The sequence below is a fragment of the Heterodontus francisci genome, chromosome 11 (genome assembly GCF_036365525.1).
Source record: "Heterodontus francisci isolate sHetFra1 chromosome 11, sHetFra1.hap1, whole genome shotgun sequence".
Classification (NCBI taxonomy): Eukaryota; Metazoa; Chordata; class Chondrichthyes; order Heterodontiformes; family Heterodontidae; genus Heterodontus; species Heterodontus francisci.
Window position 1 is genome coordinate 64,955,920 of NC_090381.1, and position 21,959 is coordinate 64,977,878.

The 21,959-nt window shown below is 39.3% G+C and overlaps 1 protein-coding gene across 1 annotated transcript in view; it reads left to right on the top strand.

The window, feature by feature from the left end:
* The first annotated feature begins 1,194 nt into the window (after positions 1-1,194).
* The window catches only part of plch1 (phospholipase C, eta 1), a 126,213-nt gene continuing 105,448 nt past the window's right edge, over positions 1,195-21,959 (top strand). The window contains exons 1-2 of the mRNA XM_068041470.1: positions 1,195-1,343; positions 20,963-21,093. Coding sequence (XP_067897571.1) covers positions 21,015-21,093 — 79 coding nt within the window. The 5' untranslated portion in view covers positions 1,195-1,343; positions 20,963-21,014. The remainder of the gene's footprint in view (positions 1,344-20,962; positions 21,094-21,959) is intronic.

Sequence of the window (21,959 nt, forward strand, 5' to 3'; positions counted from 1 at the left end):
AACATTTGAAATGGAAGGTGTATTGAAAGCTGATTAGTGAATGTAGAGACTTTGAACTATCCAACCATGGGCAGTTAGAACCCAGAAAGGTGAGACTGAAATCATGGCATTCATTCAAAAAGTGTAACAATGAGAAGCCAAAGAAAACTGCACATGGTGGAACAAAGACTGATTTTTCTTAGGACTATGTGTCATGTAGCACAAAACCTGAATGGTGTGCTGTAAAGAGTTTTTCAATGATTCAGTGGATGATAGAACTGGTCAAAGATTTTTACTTTCTAACCACAAGAAAACAGGTAAAATTCTCAAAATTATTTTCAATATAATGACCCAGGAAAGCAGTGCCTTTGGTCAATTGATTATGAAGTAATGATAATGTTTATCATTCCCTCCGTGGTGAGTTCCCCCTCTTAATTGAGCAATAAGAGAAAGAGGATGTGAGCATACATGAAGTATTTTCCTGCAGGAAGACAAGACAAACTGTTACAAATCTCTTGTGTATTTCTTAAAGTGCTTTTATAATTAATAGGTTTTTTAAATTCCTGTTTTGGAATGGTAACTTCTACTTTACATTCCACATCAGGAGCCACTCTGTAGACTCCTGTATAATGCAGAGAAACAGAATGCGAATAGTAGGACTGGACTCCCTGCATTTGATTTACTCAAAGGCAGCTTTAATCAGGTGGCAATATGTAGATCTCTACTTTTGTGAGTCTACTCTACCATCAGTTGCGGGAACATCAGCCTAGATTTTCCAATCACCATTATTTTAACATCAATGCTAATCTGCTTTAAAAAAAGATTAATGCCAAACTGAAAATCTTGGCCATCAGGTCCATGGAGTACAACTGATGGAGGAACAACCACACATTTTGAATTATTTGCATTCCTGTGCCTACAGCTGCTGGTTTGAAAGGTACAGGCAAAATACATTGGGAACAAATTGCATTAATCTTCTTTAATGAATTATTTGTGGTATCAGGGACCAAAAGAGGAGAAAATAACTTTGAGGGGAGCTGGAATAAATATTTGAGGAATCACATCACATAGCAAGTTAAGACCAAGTTAAGAAAGAATATTTAGGGTCAAAGGAAGTGTGCAACTCCCATTCCAGATATTCCAGTCCTTGTTTTTTAGCATGCCTCCAGACACAGTAATCGTGTGTTTGAATGAGAAAGCAGGTTGTGGCGGCATATTTACAGTTTCTACAGATCACTGCCAACTTACACTCCTGTAAGGGGGTCAGTGTTGGGAGTATTTGCCTTTATTTTAACTTTAAATATTTCAATGTAAGAAAGTAAGGAGACCTTTCACACAGATGTTCTTTTCCACTAAAGAGTGAGGTATGTTTTTTTGTTTGTAAACTGCATTAAGTCTTGAGAAACAATAAGAAAATAAGAGCATTGCGTTCCATTTTAAATCGGATATATTTCAACAATAGTTTATTTATATTTAGCCTTATGCAAGTTTTTGGAACAAGGAGGAACTAATTGAATGAATACGTGCTATGTTTAGCTTCTTAAGTGTTAATTATTTTTGACTGACCAGGAAACTTAACACCGTTCCACGTGTTAATACCACACAACCGCTTTGTATGAAATATAGTAAGAAAGTAATCAACACCATATAGAATCAAACCATGACTTTAGCAAATAAGAATGCAATTTCTAAAGTAAACCATAGACAATATGCAGTTTTTTTGCAGGGGAGTTATCCCCGGTGTCCTGGCCAATATTTATCACTCAATCAACATCACAAAAAAAAACAGATTACCTGGTCGTTAACACATTGCTGTTTGTGGGAGTTCGCTATGCACAAATTGGCTGCTGCATTTCCTACACTACAACAGTGACTACACTTCAAAAGTACTTCATTGGCCGTAAAGCACTTTGCGATGTTCGGTGGTCATGAAAAGTGTTATATAAATGCAAGTCTTTCTTTTTAGAGCTTACTTTTGTATCACCCTTGATTTTAACATAATTTGCTTAATCTGAAGAATAACAGCTAAAGGTAGAAAGTGCTCAAATTTTGATTGAATGTTTGCATTGTACCTAATTTATTAAGATGTGTTAAAGTTAGATATTAATTATGACTGGTGTCATTGTTTGCCTTTTTGTATAGAATAGTTTTTTAATGTTTCTAACGCTAATGCCTGATTGTACAAGTGCATTAAAATTGTTAACTGAACATTTTAAAGTGAGGTTTGGCTGCTGAAAACACAGAGAGCAAGTAGATGCCCAAAATACATAATGGTTAATCAAAAAAGGAATATACCTCAGCTCCCAAAGAGCAGTAATTTAAGTCAGGGTCATCTGATTGAAGTCTTTGAAACAGAGCTGAGGATTGTTTTCAATCACTGTCTTTAACTGCACCAGAAAGTGTCTGTGGTACTTTATATATAACTACAGGTTTCAAAATTCATGTCAGGATTACTGCCTGTTTTCCCAGTGAACTTTATATCCTTAACCCATAAAAAATGAACTTTCCACTGGATTTAGCTAGGCTAAGTACACAACTGAGGTGGGGAACATAATTATTGCTGGTCAATTGATTGTTGACATCTTTTAGACGTAGTTATGGAAACATTGCTTTTATGTTTGGGGTTGAGAAAATTACAGTTTGTTACTAAATCTGTACTAAATCTTGTTTTATTTAAATGGATGTCCGCAATAGATTTTAGCAGTGAATTTATGTTGTAGTTTGGCACAACTTCTCCCTTGTATGCTTTTGAATTGTTTTGAAATGGCTTTAGTAGCCTGCATGCGTGGGTTGTTGACTGAGTAGCTGCCCCACCTGCTTTGTGTAAACTGCTTGTTGGCCCACTGTAAATAATAGGATCTTTTATGACCCATTGGCTTACTTTGATCTCCATTACAAACATCAAAATAAAGGATTGGTAAAAATGATTATTTTCAGGTTATGCATCTTAACATATACCTGATTATTGAGATTAGGCCTGTGCTAATAATTTGCATCTTATTGGACAAATTGTTGCTGTACAACTTCATTTTTTTAAATATTTGTCTCAATGGACCAGACAGCATGTATTTCTAACCAAGCTATTGCTACCTACTATTCCATTAGAAGAGGGTTTTAAAAAGTCCTTTACCACAGAATGTTATACATCAGCATGATATTTTAAATTCTGTTTCCATTTTGTTGCTAAAACAAAGTAACTGGAATCTTCCTTAAGGCCCGAATAGTTACGGATTAGTTTTTCTGTTCTGCTACTTTACTTTGTTCTAGTTGGTAATGTTACACGCCATGGTTTGATCTGGACTGCAATTTCGTAAATCCCAAAGGGCATGTGTTCTCTTTGGTGCATGGGAATTAATTGCACAGACCTTCTGCTGTTGTGCTCCTGGAGGGAGTGTAATTATATTGGAAAACTCTGGGGGAGGGGTGCAGAAAGCTAGTAAGTGAGAATAAGGGCCTCATTTTAAAGTTCATAGACTGAACAGTACTATGAAAAGTCAGATAAAGGATGCATTTGCCTGCCTTAAAAAGTTTCACTGCCATCATGGGTGGTTTGGTAAGTCTGCCTTTGTGCTGGAGGATGAGGGCTGCAGCCAAGAAGACAGGAAAGAGCAGGAGCACTAGGGCAAAGAGAGGCGAGGGGAGTGCAGTGCACATATCCACAACAAGTCTTTTGAGAGTAGTTCTTCTCCTTTAACTTCACCACGGAGCAATGTGTCAGGCACCTTTGCTTCAGCAAGGAGGCTGTTGCCAAGCTATGACATCTGTGACATCTCCCAGTTTGCTGTTCACCATTGTATCAGGGAGGTCATCGAGGCTCTTGGTAGAATACGTACAATTTTTTTCCCAATGGACAGTGAAGCAGGAGGAGAAAGCACGAGGCTTTTCCCACATTCCAGGCTTCCCCAGGGTACAAGGTGTCATAGACTGCAGCAACAATGTCTTGCATGTGCAACACCATCTCCTTTTGAATATAAAGAGATTTCACTCCCTCAGCATCCAGTTTTTGTGACCACAGACAGCAGGTTATGTGCCCAGTTTGCTGGTAGTATTCATGATTCAACCATTCTCCACCGGTTCTCCATGCTGCCTTTAATCCACTCAGGCTGTCATGTTACAGACTGGCTGCTGGGTGACCAAGGCTATCCCCTTCAGAAGTGGCTCATGCTGTCGGGGAACCTGGGCAGAGCTGCAGAGGTGGCCTTGAATGAGAGAAATGCTGCATTCAGAAACATCTTCAAGCAGACATTTGGAGGGGTCAAGCAACCCTTCTGTTGCTTGGACCATCTGGGATAAGTTTTGCAGTACAGCTGTGACTGTGTCCAGATTTGTGGTCATCTGTTGTATAACTTTACCACAATGAGGGACCAGCCCTTACCACCATTTGGACATTGATTAAAAAGCAATTGGACATTGATTAGAAAGCAAGTTTATTTCACTGCTGACACATGCAATGCCTGAGAAACTGCAGTCCCACCACTATCTCCCTTGGATTGCATTATCAGTTCAGTCTTCTAGAAATTTGCACCATTGATCTGGAAAGACTATCAAGTTACTTGGAGGATAAAAATCTCAGTTCTGCTACAATTCAATTTAAAATAATTTGGATTTACAAACCGTTACTCCAGAGAAAAGGTTGTTGAGAAAGTGGATCACTTGTCAACACAACGGCTGGATTTTTCAATTATTGGAGCTTTGTTTGAAAGCAACAGTATGAAAGAGAGCAATCACCCACTAAGATTGAGTCCACACAATCTCAGAGCTTTCAACTGCATTTTGATTAACAGTGCCCATGCATCCTTACTAACATCTATCCAAGCATTCAGCATTTATATCCGATAGATAGACAAAAGAATTGGCTGAATCAAGAAGATTGCATGTTTTAGTTTCTTCGTATTACTGTCAGTTTCTCTTCCATGTCCCAGTTCATGATGGCATTCTTTTCCTCCCAGAGTTCGTGCAGATATTCTTATCCTTCCATTCAGGGCGAGCACTTTCCTCCTTCCTTTTTGTTCATGCTGCCACTTTTTCCCCCAACTTACATTGGCATTCTTCTCCCTTTCCATTTTCAATTCATGCAAGCACTCTCTTTCCACTCCTTTCCCAGTTTATTTTGCTGCTCTTTCCCACTGCCTAGGTTGTGCTGACACTTTCCTACACCCTCCTCTCACATTCTCACTTCTTTCTTCATCCCTTGTTCATTCTGACACTTTCCCCTTTAGATTACGCTGGCGGTTTTCTGAGCAGCAACTTGATCTAAGAGGGAGAAAAGTACCAGCATGAATTGAGGAGGGGCAGGATGGAGGAGTTGCCAGTGTGATCTAAAAGTATAGAATGATGGGGATTCGACATGACCCCTTCAGATCACACAGGCACACTCTCTTCACTCTTGAGTTCATGTTGACAATTTTCCTTATCCACCCTCAGTGCTTAAACTCCTCCCTCTTTCTCAGTTCATCCTGCCACCCTTAGACTCCAAATTCAAGCTGACACTTTTCTTCCCATTTTGTTAATTTATATTGACACCTTTATCTGCCATGTGTATGAAGTTCTGATGATGCAGAATTATCATGAGAATTCATAGACATGGCACAGTTTCCAGGTGAAATGGGCAATCAGCATGTATGTTTTGATATGTGTTGAAAAAAAGAAATCACCAGGGGGGTGAATATCCTCAGGGGTTCGCCCACTTGTCTGCCATAACTTCAGCGCAAGAGCCACAGAAAGCCCAGTGATTCGCTATTTTTCCGGGGTTTCCACGGCTCCTTGTTGTTTTTAAGGCCATTTCTTTCTTGCTCCTTATTCTGTTACTTGGATCACACATGCTCTGTCTTTCCGCCCTTTAATGATTTATATACAAAACTTCTCAACTGTTTCTCTACATAAACGCATTATGTATCTGCAATGTCGACAGCTTACATGGCAGTTGGATAGAGGCTTTTACTGTTTGCATTGAACTGTGATTATTTCATCTGCCAGCTCCCTCAGGTAATTCAATTACACATGAACTTTAGCTCTTGATTATTTTATTGCCTTTTGTTACGGTTTAGTGTATTGCATCTCTAGATTGCTTAAAAATAATACTGTAGTATTATCTCTAGAAGTGTTTTGTCAAACAATCTGGCCCACAAAAGCTTTATCAGATGGGAGCAGCACTGAGGGGCAGAGCTAGGAATGACACTATTTTTCACCTTTATACCTGGACAAACAAATACTGACCTCAGTTGTAAGCATGACTTTGCAGATGTGCAAGCCAATGACAGATGATTCACAAATGTATTCAAAAAACACAGATACATAGCAGAAACAACAAGATCACCAATGAAATGGCTGTGTTGAAACCATATTGTCAACCAAGTTAGATTAGAATTGTTAATGTGAAAATTAATTTTCTCATTTGGCATTTCTGACGGAGAGCCTCACCGACTGGGAGCACATATTGGAAATTCCTTATGGTTAGAAAATCGCGCACTGCAAATTGGAATTTTTGAGATGTGCTACTAGTGAGTGAGGTTCCATTGGCACCTTTGGGCCTCAGGAAATCACATTGGAACAGCACAGAGAGGCATCAGGGGTAAGCATGGTGCTGATAAGTGAATAATATATGTGCATAATAAAACCACTTTGTGATATGAATTAAGTCTGTTCTTTGATTTTTGTGTCTGATAGTATGTTGGAGGCCACTTTGTACCAAAAGTCAAAGAGGTTGATTTTCAACTGCTGCCCACCCCATTTATAAGGTGTCTGCCAGTTGAAAATGGAAGGACAACATAGGCTGCCCATTGGACGTCCAAAGCCTGTCTGATGTGATTTTCTGTGGGCTTCTAAATGGACACCCAAATCTCTTGCCCAAACAGGTGGGAGGCTGCTTATAAATACAGATCCAGGCCTGTAGTGTTTTGAAAATTGCACTGTGCATTTTGTTTACTTGAGGCTACAATGCCAGCAGAAGGGCTGGAAAGTGAAAGTAAAAGAATAAAGAAGAATCCATTGTTTTCAACAGCACACAATCTCATATCTTTTATAAACTCTGCTGAATCTTACTTCAGTCCTGAGAACACCACAATGACAATGAGGTAAATAGAAAACAGATGATGAAAAACAGGAAACATTGCTTTCAGGTATGAAACACTTGGAAGGTTTTTGTCTGCTTTCTGCAGACAGCATTTTAAGTTGGAGACTGTTAGATATACACAGGAAACTTGTACCATGTATACACACACACTGAACTCTCTAAACCATCCAATCAAAAAAAAAATTTCATCTCAATCATTGCAGACAAGTTTCCCCGAAAGGAACACAATCCTGTATCCTTGATCATGCATTATCACTGTGTTGCTGATCAATGTGGCATTGTTTGTGCCCAATCTATTGCCTTTTGATGTGCATTCAGAGCCATCATCTGTATTCCCACGTTGGCAAAAGTGGCTGTGATGTTTCAAAGGTACGATGGCAGATTTTTCAATCACAGATGACAAAAGTAAAAAGGCCTTACTTCTCCACTATGGACGTGAATAATTAGAAGATATATTTGAGACACTTATGCCTGAGCAAAATGTCTATGACTCAGCAAAAAATGCACTGACAACCTACTTTACACTCAAGAAAAATATCACACATGAAACTATCCTATTCCGACACGCTAAGCAAAAAGCGAATGAGACAATTGACCAATATTGCACGCGATAGAGGAAACTAGTAACCTAACGTGACTTGGGTGATATTGAACATGTTAACGGGAAATCAAAACACACATAATCTAAGGTTGCCTCTCTAGTCAGTTACAGCGAAAAGCACGCAACGAAGACAGAAAGGTGCCAGAGCTGTTGGAGTTAGCAAGATCGTTATCGCTCTTGGAGTCCAGAGCTACTGAAGTTGAGGCTGCTAACAGTAACTGCCACACTCCAATTTCAACTCTTGGAACACTGTTCATCACTCGTGCCAGGAAACCATCTGCAAAGCAACAACAGCCATCTCACAACAAAGATGCAACTTATCCAAAGAATGTTTCCACTGTGATGGTGCTTACCCACACCAGAAAGTGTGTCCTGCTACTGGTAAACAGTGTACAGCTTGTGGAAAACCCAACTACTTTGCTCGTGTTTGTCGCTCATCAGCAAAATCAACTACTAAGACCAATACCAACAGAAGGGTGCCACATATGTGTATCACAGCAAAACGTTGAGAGAATGTAGCCAATGTAGAGGCAGATGACCCTGAACATACTTTTGTCCTCTCTCTCAGACACAGCAAACAGCCTCGTGTGACAGTGACCATTGGCTGCTCGGACATAAATGCTCTCATAGACACAGGAGCATCAGGCAATGTCATGGGAGACAAAACATTCAATAAACTTTAGGATTTCCCCATTCTCTACAAATCGGGGAATATGAAACACCAGTCTCATTTAAAGACAGTAGAATGAATGTTCTATTCTTTGTCATATCTGGAGAATGTGGCACGCTTATCAGTTTCCACACAGCAATAGATTTCCACATGATTTCAGTCATATATGTGATTCCTATACATAACAATAACATTTTCTAACTGTATGCTGACTGCTTCACTGGTATCAGAAAACTTAAAGGTGTTACATGCAAGCTGCATGTAGAACCTAATTTGCTCCCAGATGCGCACCAACAGTGACAAATACCATTTCATGTCAGGAAACAGACAGAGAAGGAACTTCAATGCCTACATGACCTTGACATTATTGAGAAAGTCGGGGATGAGGCTACCCCTTGGGTTGCTTGATGACTTGTGTGGGTGAGACCCAAGAGCAAGAACCAGATTAGAATCTACTCTGATATGCGATCACCAAACCAAGCCATACAATGAAAAAGACACTTGACACCAACAATCAATGATATCATCGAGAAAGTGAATGGTGCTAAACCCTTTGCGAAACTTGACCTCATGGCAGGATACCATCAAATTGAACTTGCAGAAGAATCAAGATATCTTACTGTATTCTCTACTCACATCGGACTTTTTCAATGCAAGAGGCTCAGCTTTGGAGTCAGCTTAGCAGCTGGGGCATTTCAGCCCATGATTCAATCTGCACTTCAAGGACTAGAAGGCATGCTGAACATCAGTGATGACATTCTCATTTACGGTCGCACTGAAAGGGAACTTGCGACATACCTACATGCATGTCTACAATGTCTCAGAAAATGTAACTTTACCTTGAACAAAGACAAGTGTTCATTCAATGAAAGCAAAATTGAATTCTTCAGTCATGTGTTCAGTGGTGAAGGAGCATCACCTGATACATGGAAAGTTGAAGCCATTGCTAACACTGTGGATTCTATAAACATGCAGGAAGTCTGGAGTCTGCTAGGACTCATCACATACTACAGTCGTTTCATTCCTGACCTCGCCATGCTATCTGCCCCCCTATGCAATCTGACAAAAGAAACCACCAACTGGAAATGGACTAAATCACACAAACAGGTGGTACACCAGATAAAATGATGTTTGTCAGCAAGTTGCACAAATGGCTATTTCGACCATGAGAAAACTACCCAGCTAGTCATGGATGCAAGCCTAGTTGGCTTAGGTGCAGTTCTTATACAGAAAGACAAGACAGGTGACTCATCAATCATTGCAATGGCAAGCAGATTGTTAACACTTGTAGAGCAACGTTATTCGCAAACAGAGAGAGAGGCACTCTCAATCACATGGGGTAGCTTACACCTTCATCTCTATTTGCATGGAAGTGAGTTTAAAGTAATAACCGATCATAGACCACTGGTGAGCTTATTCAACAATCCTTATAGTAAACCACCCACTCGAATAGAATGTTAGATACTCAAACTACAAGAGTGCAAGTTCCATGATGAGTATCAGCCAGGCAAGCTCAACTCAGCGGACTACCTTTTGCGACATCCGTTGCTGATAGTTGATTCTACTTATCGTGAGGTAAAGGTTGCCGAACCACCTCTTAAAGCGGCAACAAAACAAGATGAGGCTTTGCAATTATGTATGAAGGCTAGGGAATCATGAAACTGGAAAGACATGATTGAGAGAGCATCTACAAACGAAATCACTCACACACTACAAGGTCTTAATAATGTTTGAAATGATTTCATCGTTCCAACCACATCTGATCTCGTATTATGTAACAATCATTAAGGGAATGTGCTGTCGATGTAGCACATGAACAACACCTGGCAATTGTCAAAACCAAACAACTTAGGGAAAAGGTCTGGTTCCCAGGAATTGAGCATATGGTAGAGCATAAAATCAGTCAGTGTTTGCCATATCAAGCAACCACATAATCCTCTCAAGATGTCTGAACTATCTCCAAGACCATGGATTGAAGTTCGTGTTGACTTCACAGATTTACCCACAGGTGAACACCTGCTTGTCACTGACAACTACAGCAGATTCCCAATCGTGGAATTAGTTAAGTCAACTGTCACAAAAGGTTTTATTTTTGTACTAAAATCTTGGACTTCTATGTGTTTCATTGAAAGACACCTGCAAAAATAATTGAAATTTCTACAATGTTTTGAAAGGAAGTTCAGAACAAGGGTTCAACTTGATGGGTGTTTTGAAAGGAAGTTAAACTTGTTAAAGGACAGGAAGGTCAGCAGTTTCAAGGAAATCTCAGGGGTTTGACCTTTCTTCAAAGCATCTTTTGAACCAGGGAGAGACAGTGTGTCTAGCCATATGACCATATTCAGGAAGGTTCTTTTTTCACTTTGGACCTTTTTTAAAAAAAAAAGCCTGTGATTTTGAAATCTTTGCTTGACATGCCTGGAGCGAGAGAGAAAAGATCCAGAAAAGTGTGACCTCTCTCTGTAAAGGAGACTTGCATCTCTTGAAAAAGAATCCTGCATTTGAAAGGTAGCAGATTCCTGTTACCTCTGGTCTCTGAAGAATTCCTGCATCCAGTGAGATTCCTTCTGCCTCCTGTGTTCTAAGAAATACTGAAATCTGAAGAATTCTTCTACTGCTAGACTGCTGCTTCAAAACCCAAGCGGATCTGTTGCTACACACCTGATGGAAGACCTATGTGATGCCTGCTGCAGTTAAATTGCCGTGAACACCTACCTGTCACAAATTGTTCATCAACCTCGCCTGGAGAGACTTTGAGTGGCATCTGTCTATTCAATTCTGGGACACCGAACCGAAAACATCCGACCAGAATGCGAACCTCAATTATTTTTTATTATTCCTTCTATTTCTAAGAAGTAGTTGTAATGCAAAACACCCTTTTGAAACCAGTTAACCATTTCTTTTTGAATGTATGTGTGTGTGCATGAGGGTTAAAGAATTAATGAGTTTTTTTATAGATTTATCTCATTCGTAGTTAAGATCTATTATTTATTTTCTAATAAATAGTTAATATTATTGTTTAATGAAACTTGGTTTGGTGTACCTTTTATTCTGGGGGAAAAATACAGTGTTTAATTTGGCTAGGCTTTGGTAGGTGGAAGACTTTATTTGACATGCTATGACCTGTGGAGTAGTGGGCCTGATTTAACAGTGCGTTACTCCAGCCTTGGTCATAACACAACTTCAACAAAAGCTTGGCCTTCTTTGGAATCCTTCAAATGGTAAGAAGTGACAATGGACCCCCATTCAACAGCGATGAGTTCAGCAAATTCGCGAACTACCTAGGGGTCATTCATAGGAAAATCATATCCTGTTGTCCAAGAGCTAATGGAGATGTCAAAAGATTTACACAGACATTGAGAAAAGTGATACATACAGCTACAGCTGAAAACAAGTCATGGAAGCAAGTGTTATATCACTTTCTTCGTAATTGCAGAGGGACTCCTCACTCGACAACTGGAAAACCTCCAGCTGCGCTCATCTTTGTACATCCTATGCACACACTTCTACCTGAGCTACCCTGCGGAGCTAATGATCAACATGATCGAATGAAAGTAAATGTAGAGCTGCACCTCTTAAGCCAGGAAATAAAGTACTTGTGAAACATGATGGTCATGTTGGAAAGCACACAACCCCTCATGACATCCAACCATTTGTTGTGACCAACACAAAAGAATCAATGAAAGCAAAATACTGCAGATGCTGGAAATCTGAAATAAAAACACGAAGTGCTGGAAATACTCAGCAGGTCAGGCAGCATCTGTGGGGAGAGAAGTCGAGTTAACATTTCAGGTCTGTGACCTTTCATCAGAACAAAGGAATCAATGATCACTGCTCAGCGTGGTCTGCAAATCATCACATGAAATGTGTCATTCTTCAAAGCATTGAAAACACCACTTGTAAGCATTGAATCCGATTCCGACATCGACATCTCAGATGAAGAACATGATTCAAATGAGACTACACCTGATGTTAGATGATATCCTACTCGTGAGAGATGACGTCCACCATACTTAAGTGACTGTTATGAAGTGATCTATTTATGTTTAAGTTTATTGTTTACATTTTTGGAAACAGATCTTGAAACACACTATGTCTCTCATTTACTAACAAGGGGAGGAATGTAGTGTTTTGAACATTCCTTTGTGCATTTTGTTCACTTGCGGCTACTATGCACACGCTCATGCCAGCAGAGGGGCTGAAAAGTGAAAGTTAAAGAATAAAAGAGAATCTGTTGCTTTCAACAGCATACAGTCTCATATCTTATACTAAATTTGGCTGAATCTTACTTCAGTCCCGAGAACACCACAAGGCTCTTTTTCGATCATAGAATGCCATTTGCAATTTTCAAGCACAAATGAAAGAAGCATGCACCACAAACGCTCCTGCCATTTGTACCAGGGGTTCGTGGCAAACTTGGAGGCAATTCCAAAAATGGCAAGGTAAATTTTCGGGGGAATTGCAGAAATGCTGCTCCTGGCTCCAGGAAATGCTGCGGCCTTTTGCCAGCTGCTGAGTAAGCCCTATCTTACCATGAAGTCCTCATTTCCGGCATAGCACTGCAAGAGGTTGATGAAATTGATGTGACCCTCAACTATTTTTTCATCAGGATCTTACCAGGATAGCACTGGGAACATATACAGCTCAGCATGCTAGCTGTGCAGTGCACCAAGAATATCATAGTTGTAATATTCAGGTAGAGAAATATCTTATTCGTTTTCATCAATGGCAGCAGCATAACCGGAGTGTGACCAATATCTCACATGTTGCCATTTGGTATTTGAATTGTGCACTTGAATAGCCTTGCATCCCAAATGTTGTAAATGACTAATGTGAATCCCAGTTAATCCATGATGTTCAGGTCTCCTACCAGAACTAAAACTAAATACCCAGAACTATATGCCAATGGATGTCTTTCATATCACAATGATTTCCCTGAAAATGTAAGCAAACTGAGACTTTAACCATTCTTATACCTGGTGAGGTAAGGTGCACTGAGGTAACTACATTATGCCAGGTCTCTGGTTCTATTATATAGCTACAGGACTTCCATATGATCACAAAATGGATGGTTTTGGCTTCGCATTTAAACAAATCTAGAGGGGCATTCCTGGCCCTTTTCTCCCTTATGTGTCTGCCATAGACCAGAGGGGCAGCCTGAAAAGTGCCAGAGCACTTTGCTGATGAGAGGGAGGACTCCAAAGACAAAAGATGGATGCAGGAGGATACTTTTCCCAGCAGCAGCCAAAAGACCCTGAGCCCTTTCAGGTATGCAGAAAAAAAGACATGTGAAAATACTTATTTGACTTAGACTTGCAATAGAATTAATTTTAGTGTGTTCCGATACATATGGAGAGAAATACATCTTGTATTACTGATACTTATTTAATAATTGTATCCTAGTTATTTTTCTTTTGAATTTATTGCATCAAAATGAGTCCAACTACAGTGATCACAATTTAATTTGCATTGATATAATTGTCTCTAAATAGTCAGATCTTTATGAATGAATAATGTGACTTTATGCTTATCATAGAAGAGTGTTGAAATGAAATAATTTTTCTTCACCACTGCCAGTTATGATTTAATTACCAGCGTATGAGTTATTTGACCAATTTATTGGCATTTTATAGTTTTGACACCTTACTGTTTCTGTTCATAAATACTAAAAGAACATGCTCCTGAATCCTTCAATGAATTACCTCCTGTTTTGGGAAATACACTTAAAAGTTAGTGCCTTAAATCTGTCACAAAAAACTGCATCTAAAATCTCCTCCCAAAACAAAACCACCAATTTGCTTTAAGGCCTGACACATGTTCATTCTCCATATTTAAATAGAGTCAAAGATGTTTGGCTACCTCTCGATCTCATTCTCCTCTGTTTCTGCATAAATCCAGCCCAGGTAATTACCGTCATTATATCAGTGTTGATAAGAGCTGCTACAAAGTATCGCTCAAGTGGATACCAAATTGAGATGATAATTTTGAGTGCTGTTACTGAAGTTTGATGTTTCTTTGGCTGTGTAGCATTCATTTTAGTACTTTGTGGGCTCTGCTCAAAGTACAGCTTTGCACTCTCAACATGGGTTTCTCATTGAGAGAACCTTTATTTTAATATTTTTGAACATATGGAGGAGACTAGGTTGGAGACTCTGAAAGTCAAGCATCACTGAAGATATCTCTTCCCTGCATCTAGACATTCATGCACCAGGAGCTACAGATCAAGAAGGACTTAGTTATGGTGCACAGTAAGGACAGAAAGGTGAGCTGGCAACGAGCTGTCTGAACAAGATCAGCACAAATGAGAACCCAAATCTTTCAATAAAGATTGAAGCAAAAAAATGAAGTCACATTAACCTGCCTGTTTCTCCCACACATGCGCACAGAGTCCCTCATTATTCAAAACTTATGCCAAGTCCTTCTTAAGGTAGAGGTCCAAATTTCCCCTATCATCCTCCAAATCCTAAAAGTTGAAAGCAAGTGCAGAAATGAACTCCCAACTCTATGCGATCAAGCTGTGTTTACGTTAAACAATAACATTCACCAAGAAATGTCACAGAAATCCATTCACCTTATCTGCATTTATTTCTTAACCTTTCTACCAGCTACCTTACTTTAAGTTCCTAATCTACCAATCATATGAAGTGCTCCCTGCTTGGCATGAGTTTCAGCAGTAGTAGCTAGGATGCCTCCCTTGGAGCCTATCTCTTATCTAAGGGCAGCTGCTGTCCAAGAGGGAACAGCTTCTCGCAGCCTGGTGCTTGTAGTAGCAAAGGGTATTGGGCCTCAAGTCTGAAGCTCATGTATTGGAAGAAGGCTTAAAGAAGCAGGTTCACTGACACTCTGGTGAGACAGTGACGTCTATGCCCACTCCTAACAGCTCATGGTTGCTCGATACAGGCTTGTAGGTGTTCCTGGTCATTGTCATCAGAGCCTCAATAGACCCAATAACGTGTTGGAAGCCCTGTGAAAGTGTCCTGTTCAAAGCATCTATTGTAGCTATTATCCAATGTCCTTAGACACTGGCATCTTGAAGCTGCAGCAGTCTGTGTTTGTATATATTAGCACAGCAGTAATAACGTAGGCCTGATTTCAGCAGAATCAAAGTAAATGAGATGCTCTTCAAGATGTATCTCACATTACTTTCACTTCACGCTGGCTGGAGTTTATCCATCCTGTAGTTTTTTAAGATTGCTGTACAGGAGGTTGTCTTTCAGTTTTCTTTTATTTGAATGATTGATTAAGTGTACATGTAGAGAGTTTTACTATCACCCATAGGAATATGAGCAGGCTGCCCTAATTGCACACTACCCATTCTAATCCCTGTTTAAATAATGCCACTACTGCACAGGCACCAGCAGCATTAGATATAAACAATAAAAATAAATGAAATGGACAGCCGGTTGATCATGAAAGTAAAGATAGTTTGATCTGTCTGATCATCAGTAATGGCAAGTTCTGATTGATTATTGTTGCCTATTGACCAACTTGCTATGAATTTTCTATTGTTATTTATGAATTCCAGCATTACAATTTTCTTTTAACAGTAAATAATTGTGTGAGAAGTGCAGTAATGATTTTAAATGTTCCAGTCTGCACCATATAGTGTACTGAATTTTTTTTTACTGATCTAGAAGTAGAGTTATCAGTCATTCCGGTTTTATTTGAAATGCTTAAATAGATTCTTATAGCAAATAACATTTGCCTGGCGTATTAGTGTCACAGTGATGCAGTGGTTAGCACCACAGCCTCACAACTCCAGCGACCCGGGTTCAGTTCTGGGTACTGCCTGTGCGGAGTTTGCAAGTTCTCCCTGTGACCGCGTGGGTTTCTGCCGGGTACTCCAGTTTCCTCCCACAGCCAAATCCTTGCAGATTGATAGGTAAATTGGCCATTGTAAATTGCCCCTAGTTTAGGTAGGTGGTAGGAGAATGGTGGGGATGTGGTAGGGAATATGGGATTAATGTAGGATTAGTATAAATGGGTGGTTGTTGGTCAGCACAGACTCGGTGGGCTGAAGGGCCTGTTTCAGTGCTGTATCTCTCTGTATAAAAAAAAATTTGTATCTGCATTCAGATCAAGTTCAAATCACAGCATTGTTTCAATTTACACTATGGACAAATGTCATAATAACACAATCTACAATTAGTTTAATTGTAACATTTTAATTATCCAAGTTAAATAACTTTCATGCTGGGTGTATGAAATGCATGCACATTTATGTTAATGAAATTGCAGAACAGGATAATGGCAATATGCCTGTGACATTGGATTTTCATCTGTGAAATAAAAAAACCTATAGTAGAAAATAGTTCAGTGTTCTATCTACTATCTGATAAGTTCCTAGGAATAAGAGATAGCTTTTCATTTCCTTCTCATGTTCCTGAACATTACCGATTTTTATGCACATTGTATTGTCTGTGATTTAGACTAAGGACCAGATGCAGAATTAAGTAAAATGCAGATCTCTGGAGAACGGCATTGTGCATTCGAACACTGTTTGGAACCTGTGTCCTTTCACCTCTGGGAGCTGAGTTTGAATACAGTCCAAACAACAGATGGGATTAAAGCTTCCTTTCTAATGGCTGTTAAGGTTTATGAGTTAAATTGATGTCATCAGTCTCCGTCTGGTCCCCAGAAACCAAACCCACAGTTTACAGCTGCTGTCCGCTTGGCATTAACTAACATTCTCATTTCAACCTGCTATAGGGTAGTATTGAGAAGGCAAGAATGAAGTAAATCCTTTGTACTGCAAATGCACCTCTTGTACTAACCCTTGAGGGAACGGTGACCTAATCACTATTTTTTTTGATGCATACATTTAGTGGATTCTTTACCCCCTCCTAGTTCCTAAATAGTACCAATTTTGTTGTATTGCATGGAGTAGGTTATGGAAGACAGCTGTGGTGTTCCATTTCCATGCATTCAGTTGTGCACTTTTTATTGCGCAAATAGAAAATACTCCAGTAGTTCCAACAGGCTGCTGAATCTAATTCAAATATTTAGTTGCTTTTGCAGAATAATTACTGACTAATGTGCAAATCGCAAAATCCAGTAGGTAACAGTGAAATCCTGTGTGATTAGGTTCATTACTACCGTTGTATATCAAAAAAAATGAGCAATTCTTTATTGTAATATTTTTGTAGATATGTATATCCTAATTCCAAGTGCATATTTTGCAAGCTATAATGATATGGTGCAACTCAAGATAGATAGATAGAAAGTGCTAAGAGAATTCAATATCACAGCACACCTAATAACCAACTAACATCTCTGTGCTCAAGAAACGGTGACTTCTGAATTTATTGAGTTTAATCACAATATAAGTCGTGATACGATGATGTGGCACACAAGCAAACTTGTTCTGCTCTTAATCTTTCCCACACCATTCTTTCTTTGTGGCAAAACTCAGAGGCCAGGGGGTGCCATGTGTGGCTGGTTACCATGCCAACTGCAACTGGATACTGAGTGAATCTGCTCACTGGAGAGAGAGGGAGGGATAAGAGTAAAGCTTGACTTTAATGGATAGTGTTGCTGAGCTTCTGCGTTGAAGCAGTTGCATGACATGAATGTTTCATTGCTACTTGTCTGATGTGGATCTAAGCCACATTCAAGCCCATTGTGCACCAACATCCTTCTTCCGGTTGTCCAATGTGTCATAAAATACCTTTTGCTTCTGCCTGATAATTGCTCTTAGAGATACATACTGTAGAAGTGATAAACTAATTGCAGAATTTGAGGGAATCTAAGAAAGCCCTGCATTATATGTACAAAAGTTGAAAAAAATGCTATCTTTGAAGCCAACTATATTATCACCATATGTGAAAAAATTTCCAAGAACACAAAACATAAAATGCAACACACTGGTATGAATGAGACAATGAACACTATAAATATAGAGCACCTCACAAAACAGAAAACTATCTAACTAGTACTCTACTACCGTGACATTGATGTTATATTTCAATTTCAAATATATTACCACCATGTGATGTATTATTTCAGATGCAACCTTTGTAATACAGTTTGTGCACACCGGCATTATCATCCAATTAAGCTATTTTAATTATTTGCTTCCTTTTTGTTTGGTCAGATTGAGACTGTGGCCAGTCAGACAACCTTTTCACAGGTTTCCATCAGTTGATGTCTGTGATGTCACTAGAATATGCATGAGAGTGGCCAGAATCACTCTTCTTTCCCCCAGTGATGATGAACGTGACCTCAACATCTCCCAATAAGAGCACAGCTGAGTCTGGAATATGCCATCTCTCCGAAAGGTGCTGACTTCTGCAATATGGTTCTATGGCTGTCAGTTATGCTCAAGGATCTCAACCAACTGACAGTTTTCATTTGAGAGTGTGGACATTGAGCATCAGTAAGCAATTCAAATGTGGGGAACATTAAAATGCAGCACGATCCTGCCATCAACCAATATCCACACGTGTATTTTCCAGCAGGAGTCATTGGACACCAATTAGGAATGCTGGCTGATTCTTTCCTCCCTAGCTCAGGGGCACTGAAACTAACTGTACTGCAGTTTCTGCTACCCAACTGAGATCAGTAAACTCTGTGCAAACCAGAATTGAACCAAGATCCTTCTGGTGTGTACAGCAAAGTCATACGCTGATTTTGCTAACAATTTATTCGGGAAGCTTAAACAATTATAAATGTTCAATTTCTGTTGAGAATAATACACCATCAAATAAAACTTTTCAATTTGCCTGGATTTTAATTTTCTTATAATTGCACTTCTGCTCTCACACTAAACACTAGCTTTTCCAACACGAATCTTTAAATCAATCTTTACATGAATGCATAATCTTTGACAATAATTTACCACCTCACTTATTTATTTATTTATTGATACAGCACTGAAACAGGCCCTTCGGCCCACCGCCCATCAACCACCCATTTATACTAATCCTACATTAATCCCATATTCCTACCCCATCCCCACCTTTACTCAATTCCCCTACCACCTACCTATACTAGGGGCAATTTACAATGGCCAATTTACCTATCAATCTGCAAGTCTTTGGCTGTGGGAGGAAACCGGAGCACCCGGCGAAAACCCACGCGGTCACAGGGAGATCTTGCAAACTCCGCACAGACAGTACCCAGAATCGAACCCGGGTCACTGGAGCTGTGAGGCTGCGGTGCTAACCACTGCACCACTGTGCCGCCCACTTGAGAACTTCTGATTCTGTTTCTGAGCCAAATTTGTTCACAAAGAGAATTGTGTCTATTATTTTAATTTATTATATTAGAGATTGTTGCAGTACTTTTTGCGCAAAGACCTGTGTTCTGTCTATCATATTTTATAGCAATAGAAACTAGATTAGAATCTTGTAATTTTACCTCAACTTCCCCAGTATTAAAATATTTATCTATGAACTTAAGGTAGCTCATTTGATAATGATAGATGCTGAAGTTCACAACAATGCAAATCCTTGAAGACCAAATGAAGGCATATTCAAGAAGATTACAATGGATAGAGCAATTGTACAATGTGACTAAAGATTGGCACCCTCAGAAGTGATTAAGTGGGTCCCTGCTGGGTAAAGACCATACAGTAAGAACTGAATGGAAGTGTAATGGGGCAGAAAACTGCAGGAACTGGCAGAAAAAAATTACCTTGATGAAATCTTGTGCCGTCTAGACCAGTCTAGTTATGGTGATAGATTTGCAGACTGGCGGACTAGATTTCAATAAATGGCACTGCAACTTAATATAAACAAAATATTGGTTGTGTAAAAGATTGGGAACGATGCAAAGAGCATAGTTTCCATCAACATGCACTTTTCAGACGTTTAATGTTAAAACATGCACAATCTTATGGATAAATCCCTCTTGAAATGTATTGTTTCTCAACGTAAACTGATAACTGTATTTTAAAAAGAAAATTATGAAGAGACACAGTCCATGTCCAATGTTCTAGGGCTAAGAATATCTAAAATGACAAATTTTTGGGGAGTGAATAACAAAGACATATTTTAATTACAAATCACAAGGACATAGCCTGAATGTTTTCTGAATCCACAACTTTTCACTCTTTCACTGCCTTTCATCCATTACCTTTTAAGAAATATGCATAGAATAAGGTTTCACTATAATAACGGTGATATGAGTTAAAAGCAGAGCTAAAATTACACTGACTACAGATTTTGATAAGCAATGTGATGACATCACTATAGATTAATATTGCCATGCAATTAACAACAGATGCGAATCATTTTGTGTTTGGATATGATTATTGGACTATTAAGAACATTATGGATAACAGTACACATAATTGTATTAAAAATACCATTATGCTAATGACTAATTGGATAACTCTTTCAAAGAAACAGCACAGGCACAATGAGCTGAATGGCCTCCTTTGCTGCTGTAAAATTCTATGATTCTCTAATAGGTCTTTTAATAATGGTAACTATCAATGTCATTTATCTAAAAATAAGATTTTTTTAAAAACTCATTACTCAACTTATGATCCAATTTCATTATTAAGAGCCCCGTTTGATTAAAGAATTAAATCAGTTATGCTCATTAGATAAAATTCAATGCTCCCCTCCTCCCTATCCTTGTCAGCAGGCTCAGTTTGTTTGTTAATTTATGTATATCCTGTTTCTTCTTTGCTTTGCAGTTTGGTTGTATTATTGTGGAGCACAATTTTTCCAGTTATAGTTTGATTTACAATGAGTTCCTGGGTCCTGAACAGAAAAGGTGGCCTTCAGTACTGTAGACACTTCCTAGCAGACAACAGCGTGTTCCATGGTAAGATGTCTTGCTTTACCTTTCTTTTTAAAAAAAAAAGGTAGCTGTATTTCTTTAGATTGCAAGTGATAAGTTAATGCTTAAAATAGAAGAATGTGCTCGTGATAAAAAAAGAAAAAACTACGGATACCAGGTTAGTTAGCATTTGGAAAGAGAGAAGACAGCTTTAGACTATTTTGGTGTGTCCATTCATAAACAGTGCAAATGTCTGCCCTGGAATTGAGCAGATGATGTATGTACACAATATAGAATTAATGTAAGAATTCTTGGGGCCCAAAACAGTGTATGAAAGTCTGAGAATGTATTTCTTTAGTTAATATTGAAGCATGCGGTATTGAAGGCTTATTTTTAGTGTTAACATAAAATGGTAGACCAACTTTTCGATTTAATATATGCCATAGTAGGTTTTCCCCTGCTTATCTACGAATTATTTTGAATATTAAGGAGATTAAAAACACTTCAAGATAATTTGTTTTAGTGATTCTCAATAATCTCCACCCAGCTAAAATCTAGGGAAGGATTTTTAGGCTCCGCAGGGGCTGGGAACGGAGACTGGCGAGCCTGTTCCCCTGCTCCATCTTGCCCTTGGGCCATTTTTCCAGTGGTGGGATGGAGGGGTGGGGGGGGGGGGGTGGGGGTGTGGGTGCACCGGCTGGGCTACCTACCCTCAAATGGCAGGTAGCCAATTGACCTAATTAAAGGCCTGCTGAGGCCTATTGTTGGAGACCGACTAGGATTTTCCAGCTGGTGTCCAGGTCCCTGCAGGCAATGAGTGACATTACTGCTGCCTGGAAGCAGCCTGCCGCCTGGCTTCATCTGCAGCCCCACCCCACCCACCCACCCCATTAGTTGTGGCCTGACTGCAA